This window comes from Hermetia illucens, chromosome 4 (genome assembly GCF_905115235.1).
Source record: "Hermetia illucens chromosome 4, iHerIll2.2.curated.20191125, whole genome shotgun sequence".
Lineage (NCBI taxonomy): Eukaryota > Metazoa > Arthropoda > Insecta > Diptera > Stratiomyidae > Hermetia > Hermetia illucens.
The window spans coordinates 8160817-8182623 of record NC_051852.1 but is presented as its reverse complement, the minus strand read 5'-3'; the positions used below and the strand labels follow the sequence as shown (position 1 = coordinate 8182623).

At 45.0% G+C, this 21807-nt stretch overlaps 1 protein-coding gene across 1 annotated transcript; it reads left to right on the top strand.

The window, feature by feature from the left end:
* Positions 1 to 39: 39 nt before the first annotated feature.
* LOC119653592 (PHD finger protein 12) lies at positions 40 to 20575 on the top strand. Its single transcript, XM_038058341.1, has 9 exons — positions 40 to 213; positions 17461 to 17648; positions 17711 to 18153; positions 18381 to 18562; positions 18658 to 18732; positions 18797 to 19845; positions 19916 to 20066; positions 20124 to 20332; positions 20395 to 20575. The coding sequence occupies exons 1-9, from the start codon at positions 166 to 168 to the stop codon at positions 20558 to 20560; spliced, it is 2511 nt and encodes an 836-aa protein (XP_037914269.1). The 5' UTR covers positions 40 to 165; the 3' UTR covers positions 20561 to 20575.
* Positions 20576 to 21807: the final 1232 nt, after the last annotated feature.

The window sequence follows — 21807 nt, the reverse complement described above, 5'->3', positions numbered from 1 at the left end:
TCTGACAATTCCTTTGACGTTTTTTTCGTTCGCGTGAATATGTCAAAAGACTCAAACATTTTTCTGTCGTTTTCCATATACACTGTACAAGATTTTAGCCTCAATTGAGAATATAAATAGTTGAACGTTAAATTTCACCTCGACTATTGCTCAAATCTTGCAAAAATGTCGAAAATTGAGTATGATTTAAGTGTTTCGGGCAGCATAATGCAGGTACGTGGAAGAAATTCAAGTGCTGGGACAAAGTGTAGGAAATTGAAGCGCGAAAATTTACTATAGCATAACCTCCAGATAGTGGGCTAGTTCGCGGTGGATTTTATTAATTCTGCTCGCTGTTGTTCTAGTCTGAGGTATTTAAGGTATTTAGCGATGAAGGAGACAATTTTAAGGATGAATTTATGACGACTTCGTCAAGAATGGCGGAGTAGTGTGGAGGATTTCTGGGCTTAATTCCGTGGTCCATGGAATGACCTTCTCTAATGTCGAGAAGGGATGCTCGTCGGCTTGTTGTTTACTGTAGAACCAGTGGAGGAGTATTTATTTCCTAAATTCCCTTCCATCCCTCGATCAAGTCAATCTGATCCTTGAAAATATTGTGCCCTGTCCTGCGTAGCGCGTAATCCATCTGGATTGCAACGTTGCCTCTAAAATGCAGATAAACTCGAATTGAACCTAAATTCTAACACTTCACTGATAACAAACAATCTTCAGCAGCTTATCCTCAAAGATACAAGAGATGTATAAATATTGGGTTCGGGAAAAAGTAATGTCGTATTTGTGATCGAAATTTGACGCTTTATTTAACGCACTTAGAATTATCCGATTTATGTCAAATATGCGCCGTTTTGTTCGCAAACTTGTTGCCATTTAAAAGGCAACTTCATTATTCCCCTCTTATAAATCTCCCCCTCCTTATTTGCAAAAAACTCAGCCAGTATTTGCAAGCTTCTTTTCAGGCGAACTTAGTAGCACCAAGAGCGTTTTGCATTGACCGGAAGAGATGATAATCACTTGGTGCCAGGTCCGGACTATACGGTGGGTGCGATAGTACATCCCATCCGAGTTCCCGTAGCTTCTGGGGGGTCATCAAAGATGTGTGAGCCCGAGCGTTGTCCTGATGGAACACAACTCCATTTCTACTAACCAATTCTGGCCGCTTCCGGTCAATTGCCTGCTTCAAACGGTCGAGTTGCTTACAGTAGGGGACCGAATTGAGGGTCTGGCCATAGTTGAGCAGCTCATAGTGGATGACTCCCTTCCAATCCCACCAAACACACAGCAAAACCTTCCTGGCCGTCAATCCGGGCTTTGCGATGGTTTTGGCCGGTTCGCCGGGCTTCGACCACGATCTTTTTCGCTTGAGATTTTCGTACGTGATCCACTTTTCATCACAAGTCGCCATCCGCTTCAAAAATGGGTCGAATTCGTTGCGTTTCAGTAGTGCATCACATTCGTTGATTCGGTCCAAGAAATTTTTTCCCGTCAACTCGTGTGGCAGCCAAACATCCAGTTTTTTTTGGAATCCAATCTTCTGCAAATGGTTCCAAACGGTTTTATGGTCCTTACCCAGTTCCTGGCCAGTCGAGCGAATGCTCACATGCCGATCTACTTGGATGATTTCAACGATTTTATCAGTTTCTACGACGATTGACCTACCAGTACGGGGTGTATCTTCGACATCCACTACACCAGAACGAAATCGATCGAACCAACGCTGTGCTGTATGAATCGTTACAGTATCGGACCCATAAACTTCACAATTTTTTTTTAGCCGCCTTCGGCCCATTTTTACCTCGCAGGTAGTAAAAATGTAAAATATGACGAATTTCTTGCTTGGTGGACTCCCTCTTTGACGCGCTATAACTTGAGACTGAAACGTACGGTCACAACACTGTCAAAGAGACACTTGTAGCCCAGATTGTCGTCTTCAAATCGCCGTATAGTGTCACAGGGGCCGAGACAGAAAGCAAAGTCTTTAACTGATTTACAAGAATTGTTTATTTCACGTTTTAGACACGGAACATATTGTGGTCCATATCGGTCGGCGTCTCGAACTCGACTCCTTTGCTACCCATCGTTGTCGCGATTGTTCGTTTGTGACAGTTCGACCACTCCTGACAAATCGGACTCCTGGCCGGGCACGTTCCCCGGGTCTTCTTCGTTGTCGCTCCCATCGGTATCGTTGTCGAGGAAAGGTGCAGCTGTGCACCACGGTTTAAGATGTTCGGCGTGGAACACCGAATTAAAGCGCCTTTGTCGACGTTGGAGACCTTCGATATCTTCAACGACGTATCGGTCGAACCTTAAAACTTTCGAAATTACATATGGCCCTCGATATCGCGGCTCCAGCTTTCGAGAAAACCCCGTCGAAGGAGCAACGTTGGTAATCACGACCAGATCACCCTCCTGATATTGAGAAGGCTTCTTGCGCTGCCTATCGAATCGCTGCTTCCATTTTGCCTGCTCGGCTTCAATCGCTTTAGTTGCCCTTTCCCGTCGGATATCGATACTTTCTTGTGAATCGTTCGCTTCATCGTGGATGGCTTGTACGAGACGGTTATGAACAACGTCCCGCAATCGAAAATCGAATATGAGATCGTTCGGACTATATTTGGTCGTTGCATTTGTATTGCTGTTCAAAGTCCACTGGATGTCGCGGATAGCTGTGTCCCAATCTGAATCGCTTACACAGCTGGCTCGAAGACATTTGCAAACCGTTTGATTAATTCTTTCAATTGAGCCGTTGGCTCGAGGTGTTCGAACAGCTGTTTGAATGTGTTGGATCCCGTTTAATTTACAGTATTCGGCAAAGTTGTGAGAAGTGAAAGCCGTGCCTCGATCGGTGACGACAATAGCTGGTAGCCCAAAATACGAAGTCAATTCATTCAACGCTCGTATTACTGGCTGGGTGTTTACGCTACGGACGGCTTTTAAGACTGTAAATTTAGTAAAAGGATCGGTGATCCCCAGGATATATTGATTTCCTCGTGATGTCTTCGGCAGTGGTCCTACATGATCCAGGTGCAATTGCATGAAGGGAATAGGTTTCACAGTGTCGATGTATAGCTGCCCTTCGGCCTTCCCTGTCACCGTCTTATTGTACACGCATTCCATGCATGCTGATATATATGATTTGACATATTTTCTCATTTTCGGGAACCAAACATCTTTCCTCAATCGATCTAAAGTTTTCTCCGCAGCAAAGTGTCCCATGTCATCGTGGTACGTAGGCACTACTCTCCATCGCATTGCCGTCGGTACAACGAATCTCAACTGATCGTCAACTTTGCGGTACAAACGGTTATTTTTGTAAACGTATTCGCGTCGAATCTGTGTCGCTTGTTCAGAGCTCATTCCTTGAAGAACTTTGACAATATTTGCTAACTTCATATCCTGCAGCTGGATGGTCGTCAAGAAATCGTGTTCATCGAGTTCCACCTTAAGGACGAGGTCGGCGACTGTCTTGGTTGGGTTTGGAGGCTCTACGGGTGCTCTGCTCAGAGCGTCTACATGTCGCATGCGGTCAGCACTTCGATGGATGTATTCACAATCGAATTCCTGAAGACGTAGCCACCATCTAGCAATGTGAGGATGTAACGGCGTTTTATTTTTCGTAGATGTTATTGCAGCACAATCAGTAATGACACGAAACCTCTTTCCGATCAAAAACATTCTGAGCCGTTCCAGGCTGTCGACTATGGCTAGAACCTCTAGCTCATGACTGTGATATTTCGCTTCGGTCTCCGAGCACTTCCGACTGAAGTACATGACAGGTTTTAACCCGTTGTCGCTCTCTTGAAGTAACACTCCAGCAATTCCATTCGAACTCGCGTCCGTGTGGACTTCGTGCTGTCGCTTGACGTCGTAGATCTCTAAAATCGGTGGACGATAAAGAGCTCTTCGTAAGGTATCGAATGCTTCCTGTTCAAGAAATGTCCATGTAAATCGTTCCGCATCCTTCGTTTTCAGCAATCGAGTTAACGGTAAAGCTATCTGAGCATATCCTTGAACGAATCGTCGAAAGAAACTAGTTAGTCCAAGAAACCGTCGAACCTCGGTTCGATTACTAGGTGTTGGGAATTTCTGGATTGCATCGGTTTTCACTTCACCGGGTAGAAGACCTTCCTTAGTGATTCGATGTCCCAAAAAGGATACTTCGGTCGCTAAAAATGTACATTTCTCTATATTTAATGTCATACCAATTTCCGCTAATATTCCTAAGAACTCATCCAACGCTTCCAAGCCTTCTTTGATATTTTTGCTCGGTATGATGATTTCGTCAACATAAGATACTACTCGTCGTTTCATTCTCGAGGTGATTGTTCGGATTTCTCTTTGGAATTTGAATGGAGCGTTGGTCAATCCAAATGGAGCTACGTTGAATTCATATTGGCCTATATGAGTGGCGAAAGCCGTATACTTTTTCGATGATTCGGCAATCGGGATTTGGTAATATCCTGAAATGAAATCCAGCGTAGTAAAGAAGGAATTTCCGGCCAATTGTGCCACTTGCTCTTCCACACTGGGAACTGGGAATGGTTCCTTCACTGTAATCGCGTTTAATGCTCGATAATCGATACAAAGTCGGTCTGTACCATCTGATTTCGCGACCAGTATGACCGGAGATGAATATTCCGACTCGCTCGGTCGAATTATTCCAGCTTTCAGTAGCTCGTCGATCATTTCTTCCACTTTCAATCGCTTCGGGAACGGAACCTTGTAAGGCTATCGACTGACTGGTTTGCTGGTTGTAACACGGATTTCCATTTCGGTGGAATTTGAACGACCGATCGTTGATAAATTAGTAGAAAAACACTTATGCCATTTTTCCAATACTTCAAACAGTTGTTCTTTATCGATTGATGATATTGGTCCGGTTCGTATGTTCTCGAATTCCGATTTCATTTTAAATTCACGACCATGAATTGTGCAGCACCTACCTTCTTGCAGTATAATATCGGTTCCAATGAGTATCGGCTTATCCATCTGCTCGTTGTCCACGATATACAAAACTCCCTCCAGAATCACGTCGTCAATTCTGATTGTTGCAATTATTTTCTTATTGCAAAGGTATACAGCTCCACCGAACCCTTTAAGTTGTTGTGCTGGCTCGAATTGTTTAATCTGTCCAATTCGTTGAGCCTCAGACTGTCTGATCAAAGAACAGCTACTTGCTGAGTCCACAATACACTCAAATTCATCGTCGCCTATTTCCACTGTCTTCGTTAGCAATTTGTTGTCTGTGTGTTGTGCTATACGATTTATTGTCTCTCGGCGGTTGGCTTCTGTTCGCGCGGCTGTCGGGTAGTCATTCTGCGCATGGCCAGTTCTCTTGCATTTCACGCATAGTGGTCTTCGTTGCGGCTTCGGACAGTTCAACGACAAATGCCCTCTTTCGAAACAATTGTAACATAGCCTCGAGTTTTGATTTGCAGCATTCAGCAGCGGCGGCGATCGGAGTATATTCGTTCGTTCACCCCGAACGCTATTGGAATTATCGTTCGTTCCCGGATCGTTCGCTACAAATCGTCGTATGGCCACTAGCATTTCGCTCGGCGTGTTGAAATGCATCGTGGCTATGGCAGTTTGTAATGGTTTCATACAAAGCCCTCGTCGTATGTAATACACGATCGTTTCGTCGCTTCGCCCGTCGTCCCATTGCGCAGACGCGGAAAAAATATTCTTCGGTTGTTTCGTTGTGTGCGCGACGGCTGCTATCGAGCCGCTGTCGCATATCTTCTGTCGTAAATCGACTGGGGAAATCTGCAATTAGCGCTTTGGAGAATTCTTTCCACGTTGCAAACGTCGTTTGCAATCCGTCAATCCATCGTTTAGCCGGACCTTTCAACTTAGCCTGAGCGGCAAACAGAACGAGGTATTCCTCCCAGTGATATACCTGAGCCAATTTTTCAATTCGGTCGATGAATTGTTCGGCTGATGGGGACACATCGTCGAGCGGGTCAAATGTTGGTAGAATCCCGATAACATCTCGTGGTTGAAATACGTATTCCGCGGTCGGTTGACGAGTTGACGTCATCGTCTCGTTGCGCCGTCGTAGTGTCGGCTCGATATCGCCGAAAGCCGTTGAATGAGTCGGTGCGGTAATATTGAATGGTGTGCGTTGATGATGGGCTTCGGCAATAGCATCGTCGTCCTGGGGTAGGACAGCTGATGGAACGAGTGGAACAGGTGGTACGGGTGGTACACCGACTTGGCCATTTTTAATGGCCGCCATTATTGACGCCACATTTTCCACCAAAGCGGAAACCGTCTGTCGAAGGTCGTCGTCATTGTCCTCGATTTCGTTGTCGGACAATTCGATTTCATCGCTACCTTCACTGTCGATCAACCGCTTCACTAAATCCGGTTTTCGCCCGGCCGATCTCAACTCCCGGTGGCGCAGCAACTTCCGTAATACCGGGCACGTTAAATCTGCGATTGCGAATTTTTGTCGCGGCATTTTGCATTCACCGAAACCGAAAAGGAAGATCCCACTTCTGATCTGTCAAAGGGGCCGAGACAGAAAGCAAAGTCTTTAACTGATTTACAAGAATTGTTTATTTCACGTTTTTAAACACGGAACATATTGTGGTCCATATCGGTCGGCGTCTCGAACTCGACTCCCTGCTACCCATCGTTGTGGTCGCGATTGCTCGTTTGTGACAGTAGCATCAACAGCGTTTTGTATTGATCGGAAGAGATGGTCATCACTTGGTGCCAGGTCCGGAGTATACGGTGGGTGCAATAGCACATCCCATCCGAGCTCCTGTAGCTTCTAGCGGGAAATCAAAGATGTGTGAGTCCGAGCGTTGTCCTAGTGGAACACAACACCATTCCTACTAACTAATTCTGGCCGCTTCTGGTCAATCGCCTTCTTCAATCGGTCGAGTTGCTCACGGTAGAAGACCGAATTATGGGTCTGGCCATAGTTGAGCAGCTCATAGTGGATGATTCCCTTCCAATCCCACCAAACACACAGCAAAACCTTCCTGGCCGTCAATCCGGGCTTGGCCATGGTTTGGGCCGGCTCACCGCGCTTCGACCACGATCTTTTTCACTTGAGGTTGTCGTGTGTGATCCACTTTTCATCACAAGTCGCCATCCGCTTCAAAAATGAGTCGAATTCGTTCCGTTTCAGCAGTGCATCGCAGGCGTTGATTCGGTCCAAGAGATTTTTTTCCGTCAACTCGCGTGGCACCCCAATATCCAGCTTTTTTTGGAATCCAATCTTCTGCAAATGGTTCCAAACGGTTTTATGGTCCTTACCGAGTTCCTGGCCAATCGAGCGAATGCTCACATGCCGGTCTACTTGGATGATTTCGACGATTTTATCGGTTTCTACGACGATTGGCCTACCAGTACGGGGTGTATCTTCGACATCCACTACACCAGAACGAAATCGATCGAACCAACGCTGTGCTGTGCGAATCGTTACAGTATCGGACCCATAAACTTCACAAATTTTTTGCCCGCCGTCGTTGCATTCTCTCTGCCTCTCAGGTAGTAAAAATGTAGAATATGACGAATTTCTTGCTTGGTGGACTCCATTTTTGACGCGCTATAACTTGAGACTGAAACGTATGATCTATAAAACCTACAAAGAGACACCTGTAGTCCAGATTGTTGTCTTCAAATCGCCGTATAGTATGATCCGATACGATAAGTACAACACAAGATTGTAGCGACATGGTAATGACATGACAGCACCAACATGGCAACGCCTTTCAACAGCTGATATGCTCAACAAAGTAACGTCACTATATGGATCGGCAAGGATATAAATTCGACGCCATCCGACTCTTTTAGACGCTCTTTCTCTCGACCTTTTCGGTGTTTGTAACTTAATTGTTTTTCTCGAATTCGAATAAATGGGTAGAACCTAAAAACGTATTTTTATCATGTTTCTACATTGGTGACCCCGACGACTAGAGTTAAAATAAAAAGTGCAGTGATCTTAAATTTCCATACGTTTAATCGACACCAAGCGCGAGTTTCAAAATGGCCACTGAATCCAAATCGCCAGAAACGCCGAAAACATCCCTTCAAAGTGATTTCCTGCCACCGATAGCTAATCGACTAGCAGGCGTATTCGTGGAAGCGGCACGCATACAAAAATTTCCGTCATTTTATCGACCCGACCCGGCATTTTGGTTTGAGCAGGTAGAGGCTGCGTTCCACACTAATCACATCACGTCGGACGAAACAAGATTTAAGTACGTGATACAATTTGCCGAGCCGGAAATCCTTCCGCATGTGATCTCGATAGCACGAGATCCTCCGGCAACAAATAAGTACGAAGCCGTGAAGGAGAGGATATTGGCAGCTTTTGCAGAGTCCGCCGAATCCAAGCTGCGACGACTTTTCCAAGGGAAGAATTTGTAAAGAAAGAGACCATCGCATTATCTGCAGGACTTGCGAAACACTGGCGGGGAGCAGGTAACTGACGCCATGCTGAGATCGTTGCTACTTGAGCAATTGCCCGAAAATATTCGAATGGTGTTAGCAATTTCTAACGAGGCAGACATCGATAAATTGGCGAAAATGGCGGATTTAATGATCGAGATGCAACAACTGCCTTGCATTTCCACCGTTCAGAAGGCACCCACGGAAAATGAGGTCTTGGAGCAAATGTTGAACCGAATTGACCGACTGGAAATCACGACACGCAACCGGTCCCGATCCAAGCAACGGAGCACCAGAAGGCAAAGATCAGGTTCACGGAATCGAGGGTTTTGCTTCTTTCATCAACGGTTTGGGAAACAAGCGCGTAATTGCCGACCGCCATGTAAGTGGCAAAATAATTCCGCGACTTCGGAAAACTAAATTCGTCGTCCCGAATTTCGGCGGTCGAGGACGACCCCTCTCACAGTAAACCCAGCCGATTATTAGTACTCGATCGGAAAAGCTGCATGCATTTACTGGTGGATACCGGTGCTGATATTTCAGTTTTGCCTAAAGACAAAAATCAGCACGCGCCAATGCAATTTCAGCTTTATGCCGCCAACAATACGCCAATCAAAACATATGGACATCGCATCATAACGCTCGACCTCGGCTTACAACGACCGTTTACCTGGAGGTTCGTTTTAGCGGATGTTCGACAACCAATAATCGGTGTCGATTTGCTGCTCCATTATGGCTTATTAGTGGACCTACGCAGGAGGAAGATAATCGACGAAAATACCAACTTATCCTGCATCGCAAAGCTCACCGACACCACTTGTGGTACGACAACTTGTGGTATGACAACACTAAAGTCTAGCGAAAGTTATCATGACATTCTGAGAGATTTTGTCGACATCACAATTCCATCTGACGGAGCGAAGGTGATGGCTCATGATATCTACCACCATATCCTGACCTTAACGCCCGAAAAACTGCGCGAAGCAAAGGCCGAATTTGACTACATGCTACAACAGGGAGTTTGGCAACCATCGAGTAGCCCATAGGCGAGCCCGTTACACTTGGTACGGAAGAAAAACGGACAATGGAGACCATGTGGAGATTATCAGCGTTTGAACACTATCACCGTCCCAGATAAGTACCCCATCGCTCACATTAGTGACTTTGCGCACAAACTGAGTGGATGCAAGGTATTTTGCACGATTGATCTGACAAGAGCATACCACCAGATTCCTGTACCACCCGAGGAAATTCCCAAAACAGCTGTCATTACTCCTTTTGGGCTTTTTGAGTTCCGAGTAATGACGTTCGGTCTACGTAATGCCGCACAAACTTTCCAGCGGTACATTCATGCACTCCGCGGATTGGACTTTTGCTATGCATACATCGGTGACATTCTTATCGCTTCTAAATCGAACGAGGAGCATCGGAAGCACTTATTGACGATATTTAATCGACTCCGTGAATACGGATTATCCATCAATGTCGATAAATGCAGCTTCGGAACATCTTCTGCCGAATATTTAGGATATTTGGTGAGCGAAAATGGCATCAAGCCCCTTCCAGGACGAGTGGAAACCATTTTGAATTTCGGAAAACCGTCAACAATTGCCGATTTGCGACGATTTCTAGGAGCTGTTAATTTCTATAGAAAATCGTTGCAGAATGCAGCCGAAATTCAAGCACCTCTTCACGAGTATCTCATTGGTGCAAGGAAACGGAATAAACGCAAAATCGAATGGAATCCACGAGCAGATGTCTCATTTGAAAAGTGCAAACAGCAAATTGCCAACGCTGCGTTACTACGACATCCCATTGAGAATGCACCATTGGCCATCAAAACAGACGCATCGGACACGGCTATGGGAGCAGTTCTCGAACAGTGGAACAACGATGTTTGGGAACCGCTCGGTTTCTTTTCGAAGAAGTTCTCCGATACACAACGTAGGTACAGCACTTACGATCGAGAACTCCAAGCAATCTACAGTGCAGTCAAGTTTTTTCGCTACATGGTCGAAGGTCGTCCGTTATTAATCAAAACCGATCATAAGCCGATAACGTTTGCCTTCCAACAGAAAGCCGATAAAGCTAGTCCACGGCAATTAAGGCAACTGGACTATATCGGCCAATTCTCGACCAATATCATATACGTCACTGGCGAGGAAAACGTTACAGCAGACGCCTTGTCCCGAATTAGTGCTGTTACATTGCCGGTTGCCATAACCACCGAAGAATTAGCTACAGCGCAACGAAACGATGAGGAACTCCAACATCTACTGCGTTCTGAAACGACCTTGGATTTGAAAAAGTTGCGAGTTGACGACAAGGATACAATGTTGTACTGCGACGTGTCAACTTCCCAAATACGGCCGTATATCCCAATACTTCTCAGGAGGAGAATATTTGAGATTACTCACCGACTATCTCATCCAAGCGGACGCGTCACGAAGAAGCTGATTTGCCGAAAATATGTCTGGCCTAGTATGTCCAAGGACATTCTCGAGTGGGCACGAACATGTCTAGCGTGTCAACGAAGTAAGATTGGACGACATGTAAAACCATCGCATGGCCAAATCGATATGCCGGACACGAGATTCAGTCACGTACATATCGATATTGTCGGACCGCTAACGCAATCACAAGGTCACTCGTATGTATTGACTATGATCGATAGATTTACGAGATGGCCTGAAGCGGTTCCGATATGATCAATTACGGCAGATGTTATCGCAGACGCATTCTACACCAACTGGATTTCACGATTTGGAGCACCTACTATATTAACATCGGACCAAGGATCCCAGTTCGAATCCTTGATCTTCCAGTCGCTGACGCACTTAGTGGGTTGCAAAAAGATTCGAACCACTGCATACCATCCTGCTTCTAACGGATTGATTGAGCGATGGCACCGATCGATGAAAGCAGCTATTATGTGCCACAACAACCGTGAATGGGTCGAAGTTTTGCCAACGGTTTTGCTCGGTCTTCGTACAAGCGTTAAGGAGGATATTGGCGCAACAGCTGCTGAGCTAGTCTATGGGACAACGATTCGCATTCCTGGCGAGTTCTTTCTTGACGAGGAAATGCCTCCCGATCCGAAATTTTTCGTTGAGAAATTTCGTCACCATATGACGCAAGTTCGTGCAACGCCAATCTCTCAACATGATAGAAGGAAGGTGTTCGTCCACAAGGATCTTTCTACATGCTCACACGTGTTCGTGCGGATTGATCGAGTGAAGAAGCCGCTAGAGCATCCGTACGAAGGACCATATAAGGTGTTAGAAAGACTTTCCGACAACGTTTTTAAAATGGAAATTCAGGGCAAAGCAACAAATATCAGCGTCGAGCGACTAAAACCTGCCTATTTCGAAGTAACTTCTGATCCAACGGAAGCAGCCCAACGACCAATAAGTTTGGCTCCCAAAACGTATGTAGGACCAAGAGCGAAATCAGCGAGTGAGAGGCGAGTAATATTCGATACGTAGTTTTCCAGCCGTTAACCGTCAAAACTACTCAGGAGGGAGCAGTGTAGCGACATGGTAATGACATGACAGCACCAACATGGCAACGCCTTTCAACAGCTGATATGCATGATGGATCGGCAAGGATATAAATTCGACGCCATTCGACTCTTTTAGACGCGCTTTCTCTCGACCTTCTCGATGTTTGTAACTTAATTGTTTTTCTCGAATTCGAATAAATGGGTAGAACCGAAAAACGTACTTTTTTCATGTTTCTACAAGATATGTTTAAGTGTCGCCATCTATTGACAAAATACGACATTACTTTTTTCCCAACCTAATTTTAAATTAATTTTGTCATTTCGTTACCGCAGCGCGAACTGTATTGGGATTTTTTTTTTTTTTTTGGATTATCGAAAGTGAGGGTTTGGGCGAAAGTACGCAGTGGGTAGGACTTGGTCGAAATCTATTGTAGCCACAATCATTAAGGGGGGTAAAAAAACTGTTCTAGGACTGCGAATTCCGATAAACATTTCATGGTGGCTCTTCATTTCTCGCTCAGGATACAGCCCGTTAAATTTTGTTCTTCGCTCCTTGTTAAGAAAAAACAAATATAAAATTTATTACCAATTCTAAAGAAACTGTAACGGCTGCGATGAACAGTTCCGCGAGGAGACTATCAAGATCGACAACTTGAGCGCATCGAGGACAGAAGTGATTTCACTTCTATTTGGAGGAGAAATTCATAATCACATGTTACGGTCATTTATACTCTGCGGTAAACGATGGAAAAGCTGTTGGAATATGGCTATCAGTTGCATCATCTTTTCATCGACTTCAAGGCTGCATAAGATAGCATACCGATGTAAAACACGGCCATGAGAGATTTGAGTTTCTCGGCCAAATTGATAAGACTGGCTAGGTTGACCCTCACCAATATGTGAGGCTAGATAAAAGCAGGGGGATCACTCACGGGACCATGCAGCACAAAGACAAGAAGATGCTCTATCATGCATCCTTTTTAACAATGAACAAGTGAGAGAGCTAGGTTGCTTAATCGTCATTGCACGCGTGTTTGCATGGGCAATACGCTGCGTCGATGGTCTCACGGGACTCGTTGACGTAGTTCGAGTAGATCGACCCGATTTAGGGTAAGGTGAACACTCCAGGACTCCTTGGGAAACATTCTCCGATGACGGTAGACACGTTAACTCGGCATCCGTTCACGTCAACTTCGTAAAGGATGTCCGACAGACGCTGAAGGACTTACGGTCCAGAGTAGGGCGGCGACAGAGGCTTCCGCGCGGCATCCACGTGCAGAAAGACGGGAGTGCTTGTGCTAAGCTTTTTATTCTCGAAGGTTCTCTATCGATTTTTGTGGGTCGTCGGTACTAGGGGGAGTTTACGCATAACGTTGCGCAGATTGCTAAGGAACTCGTGGGGGCCCGTTAATTCATTGCTGGAAACGAGGAGTTCTTCTGGAAGCGACATGGTAGTTCCGTAGAGCATCTCCGCGCACGAAGCGTCCAGGCGTTCCTTGCAGGTAGTATGAAGTCTCCACAGGACGGTGGGCAGTATGTCTGGCCAGGCAGGGTTTTCCCCGTGGCACACAACTGCGGCCTTAAGTGTGCGATGCAAACATTTGACAATTCAGTTTGACGCGGAGTGATAAGGCGAAGTCCTGGTCCTAGAGCATCCGATGAAGTTGGTTGGCTCTCCCATAGCTCCGTGTCCAGGGTTTGCTCATGGGGCAGTTCATCTTCGCTGATGACGGCAGACATTTCGATGTTTTCGATACGGGAGAGTGCATCTGCTATTTCGTTGCATGAGACAGGAATGAAACAAAAGTCTGTTGTAAACTGGGATATGTACCTGAGGTGTTGCTGTTGTTGCGGCGAAGCTTTGTCGGCTTATGGTCTGTGAACACAAAGAACTCGGAACCATCTAGATAGTGACGGACGTTGCTGTAAGTACACTTAAGAGGTCCCTGACGGTGGCCGGTTTCTTGAATTTGTGGACTGCATCTACCCGAGACGTAGGTTTCGAGGAACTTTTTTCGCTAATAACATGCTCGAGATTCTCTAGCTCGTTCACACCGAAAGCGCATTTAGAAACGTTGATGACGATCCCAAACTTCGTGACACGGCGCAAGTGCTCCATGTGCTCTTGGTTCGACTCTGATACAACCAATATGTCGTCCATATAGCAAAAGGACCGGTCTAGTCCTTGCAAGACCTCGTCCATAAAACGTTGAAAGGTTTGCCAGCGTTATGGAAACCGAAGTTTATCGCCGTAAACTCAAACAGACCGGATGGTGTAGTGATCCCCGTTTTGGGGACATCGCTTTCGGCGACGTGTATATGATGGAAGGTCTTCAACAAGTCGATTTTGGAAAACGCATGTTTGCCAGCAAGGTTCATGGTGACATCTTCGATGTGTCGCATTGGTTATTTGTCCGGGGTGGTCACAACGTTGAGGCGCCGGTAGTCCCCGCACGGGCAACAGGAGCTGTCTTTCTATGGCACAATTTGTAGGGGGCTTGCCCAGGGACTTTTGGAAGGTCGGCAGTAACTTTTGCTTATCATGAACTGGAATTCCTCTTTCGCAACTTTCAAATTTTCAGGGTTAAGCTTCCGAGGGCGATCTGATACCGGTGGGACGACGGTCGGGATGCAGTGTCATGTGCCGTGAGTACGGCCAGCTGTGCTTAACACACGGTTCATAAGCCCTGGGAAATTCTTCAATCAGCGGCACCGTCTCGCTGCGATGCCAAACCGTCTCTCAATTTCACTCAAGGGAGGCGCGTGCCATGAGTGGCCGCGCGTGTTACAATTTTATGAGCTGCCCGGGCGAGATGACGCGCTGATGCGGCTTAGTTCCAACCGCCGCTCTTTAATTTGCTTCGCCAAGGAGTCGATCTCGGGAAAAAGATCGAAAAGGAGTTGGCTCGTCCTCGGTGACGCCAAACACGGTGAGAAGCCTTTGCTTAAGCGCCTGGTATCTATCAGTGTCGGGCAGCGCAAAATGCAAAATGTCTGCCACGTGGGCCAGAATTTATATACCTAACTCGGTTACAACTCTGTGGACTTTATTGGTGGATTCGGTCTCCTTTATGTATTATAACACCGTGGTGTGGACTAGCCGTTTTGTTTGTCCTACATAAATCTTGTCGCAGAGATGACCCGGAATTCATGTTTGTGTAGCCGCATTTTGATGTTCTGCGTCCGTCCCGAGCAGGTTGATGTTATCCATTGCCTAGGTTCTGTGTTCGCCTCCTGGAGGAGTGTTGAAAGTAGTTGTCTTGAGGCCTGGCGTAGTTTCTTTGTGATTCGATTTTCGATGGAGTTCCTGTTGTATCCGTTTTTAAGGTTTTGTAGAAAACAAAACCTTATTAAAATCGGATTACTGTCTGTCTGTCTATCTGTCTGTTTGTGGCGATTGACATCAAATTTGATGGAAAGGTGGGAACTATGAACGCTCACGCATACAGTGAGTTACGGCTTTCTACCTCGAATTTAAAGGATTGTCTCCATACATGCAAAAGGGAGGTTGACATTTTTTTCATCAACTATAGTCTTGTTTAGTACTTTCCGAATCCGGTCTTAGTTTTAACATTTCTTGGAAAGGTGGGGAATGCGGGGGGTTGAAAATGATCATAACTTTAACGGACCCATTCTCAGAAATTACTCAATCTAAACATCGTTTACAGCGTAAGCGTGATCACTGTGTATACAAAATTACTCAAATAGAAATGCGCATTAAATTGTGGCGATTTCGTGAGAAGAAAGAAGAAACGATGTCACTTACGCAATTAACAACCATTACGAATGTGGAAGAATCGTGGAACCAAATGAAAGACACGATCCACAAAGCGGCCTCTGCAATCCTCGGGGTCACCAAGCCGGGTAAGCGGTACATCAACCGAGATACTTGGCTTTGGAATGACGATGTTGAAATGAAGGTCCGTGAAAAGAAACGCCCCTACCACAAATTTTTCGACGATAAAACACTGGCCAATTGACAAATTTATAAGAATGCCAACCGGGAAGCACAGAAAGCAATCGCTGCCACCCGAGCGGGCCATTGGACCATTGGACACTCGGGATGGCGAGAGAGATCTGTATCGACTTCTCAAAAGCCGTAACGAATGCACACAGGATATCGAACACTTCTGTTGCGTTAATGACAAGAACGGTACTTTGTTTACAACACTTTGCTTGCACACGGACTCATCTGCTATGCTTTACGACAATACTTGGTGCCAGAAGAACTCGTGCGCTGGGTTCAATCTCTACCACGATCCGAAAAGTAAAGTTGGAAGTATGGCGAGTGTATCAAAACTGCTTCGTGTCTGTGTTGGTGTTCATCAAGGAAGCGCCCTCTCACAACTCCTCTTTGTTCTTGTAATGGACACCGTCACACGGGATATCCAACGTCCAGCGCCCTACACACTATTTTATGCAGATGATGTTTTCCTAGCATCTGATGGCAAAAATGATCTCGAACAACTTGTCCAAAAATGGGATGATCGCCTCATGCAACACGGTCTCAGATTGAATCTAAACAAAACTGAATTTTTGACGAGCGATCTCCATGAAACAGGCACAATCACTGTCAGCGGCAGTGATCTGTCCAGAACTGAGCGTTTTAAATACCTCGGGTGAACGCTATCAGCCAATGGAGAACTGCGTTATGAAATTGCTTCAACCTGGATGAAGTGGCGTTCCACAACTTGTGTTCTTTGTAATCGACCTATCAACAAACGTCTCAAATTGAAAATTTACCGCAATGTCGTCCGTCCTGACGCCCTCTATGGTTCTGAGTGTTGGTCGACTATAAAAGACAATGAACGGAAGCTTGCGGTAATGGAAACGAAGATGTTGCATTGGACTAGTGGTGTGACACCTTTTGATCACATCCAAAATGAGGATATCCACGATCGTCATGGTGTTGCCTCGATCGTGGAAAAGTTGCGAGAGAGGCGTCTTCGATGGTATGGTCACGCAATTCGTGCAAACGAGAATTCACTTGCCAAGATTGGTCTGAACATCGAAGTCGATGGTAAACGATCAAAAGGCAGACCTAAGCAACGGTGGCTTGATACGCTGGATGGGGATTTGAAAGCCTCGAGATTGCACCCAGATCAGGCATTCGATAGAGCCAAATGGCGAAGCCGATCACGACGAGCCGACCCCGCTTGTGAACGGGACAAAGGCTGAAGAAAAAGAAGAAGAAGTAGGCAGCGTCTAAATTGTTGCCTCTGTCCTGATAAGAAACCGTAGCTGTCTTCGTCCCTCTTTTATTTTTGGAAACGGGTGTTAAACTCAAAAAGAGGAGTCCGTGGACCATGAAAAGTTGGAGCAAGCTGTTCTCCATTTGGTTCGGTCCGGTATCAAATGGATGCGTACTTAGGACTCTCTAATCCCTAAAAAAATACATACTACGTAGTAAGGAGGCAAATGCACATTCAAATCTCTTTATAAAAGTAAGAAGAATATTCATTCGTCGTGTGTGCAGGCACAATTTTTGCATCTTTCATTTTTATTTTTTTCCAAAGGGAATATTATTGGTTTATTGATGCTATGATAATTTACAGAAAATACAAGAAATCACCAAACCGGACGAAGAGGAAACGGTGAAAATAATACCAAAACCGGTACCAAAACATCCGTACTACAAGCGTCCCGGTCGAGGACACAATCATGATAATTGCGATGCATGTCAGGAAGGTGGTGATCTACTCTGCTGCGATCGATGCCCATCAAGTTTTCACCTAAACTGCCAGTAAATATTAAAAATGCACTTTTTTTGGTTTCATATTTTAAATCTCCCTACTTCCATGCTAGTGATCCCCCTTTAAGCGAGGAGGACATCCCAAATGGACAGTGGCTATGCCACAATTGCCGTATGACATTGAAACCAAGCAGCTCATCGAAATCTGGTTCGGTTGAACGATCAACGAGTAAGACCTTAGAATCGGACCACTCGCGTCCAAACACACCAGCCAGTGAAATTGATTCCACATTGCCAATTAAAATACGTAATTTGCGGAAACGTAGTAGTAGTCATATTTCGAATTCGAGTGAAAGTGGGGCTGCTGTAAGTGCAGAGAAAAATGCAACTACAAATGCTAATAAATTGACGCCTGGTGTTGCGAAGGCGCTCGATCCGAATAAGAAAGTTACTCCATTGGAAGAATTGATCAAAGCTGCCAGCATTATGAATCCGAAACAGTTTGAATTGCCGCGCGATTTGGAGTTGAATCATCAGTTTCCTGGATCAGATAAAGGTAAGGGGAGGAGCGGGTTTGGGTTGCGTATAGGGTGATGAAATGAAAATGTAAAGCTAAGGAATAATTTGAGGATGGAAAGATTTTGATGTAAAGTGCAAATAAATTGAAGAAATTGCTCAATAAGTAACAATGATCTCAGTAATTATCTGCAAAACGATGATCGACAACATTGTTTTGGGTTTGGAAGCAAGTCGACCTATATATTATGCAATTTCTTTCTCTAGTGGAACCATGCGGAAAAAACGGATCAAAGCGTGTTCATCGCAACAATACAAAGTCGAAACCACACGAATTAGATGCTCAGGGATTGGTGCCGCTTCCGGCGAAAACATGCTTCTACTGTCGAAAATCATGTAAGAAGGCGCCTTTGATTGCATGTGACTACTGCCCACTATACTTTCATCAGGTAAGCGGATTATTGACTTGAATAAAAAAGTAGGTTTTGAGAGAAGAATGTCAGTTGCTTCAATGCAATAAAATAATTATTTTTTTTCAAATCAGGATTGTCTAGATCCACCATTGACTGCATTACCTACAGGTCTTTGGATGTGCCCACACCACCCGGAACTATTTATTGTAAGTAGGAGGATTTCTATGCCAAATTTATTTGATCCTCCCTAAATTCCCACATTCACTTCAGGATTGGAAACTAGTAAATAGCATATCAGCGACTGAACGTGTGAAATTGTGGAATCGTTTTGCCGGCCCCGTCGATCACGAAGTTGTGAAATCTGAATTTTTTCGGCGAGTACATACGAAAAATCCACCATTTCGCTATAAAGTTCAGCCGAAACCTCGTGATCGGGCGGAAATTCCTCCCATGATTGAGTATCACTATCAAAATCCTCCAGAACTAATTCCTTCCCTGCGTGATATCATCCGATACGAGTCGATTACACGAAACGGTTTCGTGGAAAAGCTTCAAATGGATCGAATGGATCTGACCCGATTGATCAATGAAGACCTGAACGCCATAAAAGTCGCCCAACAAAAAGTCAAAGAATTTCGAAAAGAAGTGGGCGATGCAGACATCACGGAATCAAGTGAGGACGAACCTTCCGAGAAAGAGGAAGAACCAAAAGTCAAAGCTAAACCGAAAACTGGTCGGCGGCGTGGTGCGAAACAAAACGACGAATCGAAAGTAGCCATAAAATCTGAGGATGACGAGAAGATGGATACAGGGGGGCAAGAAGAACATTCAAGGCAGCTGACTGCCGAAGAAATCGAAACAAAAAACAATATCAAGTCGGAAACAGACGATGAAGAAATGCTTGATATTAAAATCGATACAGAACTGCGAAATTTGGATGTGGATCTTATAAAAATTTTGGCATTTCAGCGTCTTCAACAGATAATTGTTGATAACCCAGATATCGTCGGGAAATATCGGAATCGAACCGCGGCGCGTACAATACGAGATATTTGCAAAGCAGATCCAAGCAAGAACATGCCCTTACCCAGTCAATTATTAACGCAAGAAGACATCGAAAGGATAGCAAGGACGTTTGCTGATGATGGAGATCACGATTCTGATGAAGTCGATGAATACGATCGCTATCAACCTACAATTCGTACGGACGAGGATAAAGCAAGGGAAATCGCTTTGAGATTAGAACCAAAGATATTAAAGTCACAGATAAGAGCGAGGGCGGTTATGACGCCAGTTGGAGACATTATAGAGGGGAACAAGTAAGTTAATTGCAGTTGTCCTGAATTTTAACGATTAAGTCCTTGATGGAACCAAACTACTTCCCTGCAGATGGTTTACATCATACACTATGGAAGGATCAGTTTATATGCGATATCGGAGCCTTCTGATTGGATCTGGCCCGGGATCAGACGTTCAATTAACCTTAGCCGGACACTGCAGTCAAATTTCGCCAAGGCATGCCATAATTTTTTACGACGAGGTAAGCAAATGGGTCAAATTCTGCTATTTGAATTTCAGTATCAATTTCTCGTCTTAGATTACAAAAAGTTTTGAACTTATCAATTATTCGGAATATGGAACCGAAGTGAATGGTCAAATATATTCCTGCGATTTCACCGAACACCCTCCAACACCTGCCAAACAGATTAAAGATGATCCGAAAGAGCTTTACACAAAAGTTCAACAAATTTTGGATAAGCGGCGAGGTATCAAGCGGGCGATGTGTGTTTTGGACGAAAATTCAAGGTTCGAAGCTCGAGAGGACATTTCAGCTCAAATTGTAACGAATTTCAAATGAATATTTTCAGAATGGCTGCACCTGAACTTCCTCCGTGCCGTTGTCCTTCACGACCCGCTCTAATTGCCGGCTGGGAAGGATCCGCGATTCTAACCCATGGATCTTTGATTCGTTTTGGATGCATACCCTTTGTGTTTTCAATAGCTGAATTCGACAGACTTTCAGAGGAGGAATAGCGGAGCCTTGCATTGCAAAAGTACCAAAAGCTAGACCTGATATTATGTTTTCAAAGTTTCTTTTAGATTCTAATTGTTCGTTTAGAGGGTTTTAATTTTCATTTCATATTCGTTAATTGCGTTCCGTTTAACCTAAACCACTGAGTTCCAGTTTGTTCCCAGATTGGTGTTATTTTGAGAACGAATAGGTTCGGTTGCAGTCTTCAAGACTTCGTATAAAAGAACGGAATGAAGAGGAAGCGTAAGAGAGCAATTGTGTGGTAGAGCCAACATTTCTTATCGCAACAAGGTTTATTTCCCATTATGTATGTGTAGTTTAGAATGATGTTTCCGTTGACGGAAAGCCCCAGCGATATATGTTTTTCTCCTTTGTTGGATAGTCAATCAGATCTGATCGTGAGTCCGTTGTTTAGAAAGGTGTAAAATGGTTAGTAGAAGAATTGAATGATGATATGAACTTGGTTGTGTTTGTGAATGAAAGTACAATTTAGTTACTCGGAGAATTTATCGTTTCTATTGCTATTAAATCATACTTTTCATATTAGTTTAGTTATCTACTCTTTATTGATATACATTACATTTAATATTAGAAATTTGATCGATTTGGATCAGTGTAAAAGTAAGGTTTTTTGAAATAAAAATTTATTGATAAGAACTGTTTTTTATTGGCAATAACATGGTCTTCCCCCTTCTGTGGCGGCACAGCGGAGGCAAGGACCATCGATTGCATTGCCGGTCGGTGCGCGCGCCCGATCGCGGAGGGAGGTAGGTAGGTAGGTATCAGTGGCCGCTCCGAGGAGCCCAATTAGCGCATTGATGCGCCGTTTTGATGCCACAAACTCCTAAGACCGTGACTGTTGTTATAGGAACAGGGAAGCAGAGTCCTGCTGGCTCGGATCTTCAGAGCCAGCCCGTAGCATTCACGAAGGAAAGCAGCTCTCCGACCCTGCAGCTAGAAATCTCACTGAGGTCCCCAAAGAATGGTTTACCCAGTGTCCGCAGCCTGACTCGAGCCAGAGCTGGGCAATCACAGAGAAAGTGCATGAGGGTTTCCCTTCCTTCTCCACAGCTTCGACAATGCGAGTTGTAGGGTAAGCCGAGCCCAGCGGTATGGTCCCCTATGGGCCAGTGCCCCGTGCAGACCGCCGTAATCTTGAATGCATTTGCACGCATCTGGCACAGGAGCTCTCGTGATCGGGCTATGTTATAAGCGGGCCAAATTCTCCTTGATTTGGCACAGCTTGTAA

Excerpts from the sequence above, each read along its gene's own strand:
- LOC119653592 (XM_038058341.1), top strand. The coding sequence starts at position 166 with ATGTCGAAAATTGAGTATGATTTAAGTGTTTCGGGCAGCATAATGCAG. Across the intron at positions 214-17,460 it reads TTTCGGGCAGCATAATGCAG|AAAATACAAGAAATCACCAA; the intron begins GTACGTGGAAGA and ends GATAATTTACAG. Across the intron at positions 19,846-19,915 it reads GACATTATAGAGGGGAACAA|ATGGTTTACATCATACACTA; the intron begins GTAAGTTAATTG and ends ACTTCCCTGCAG.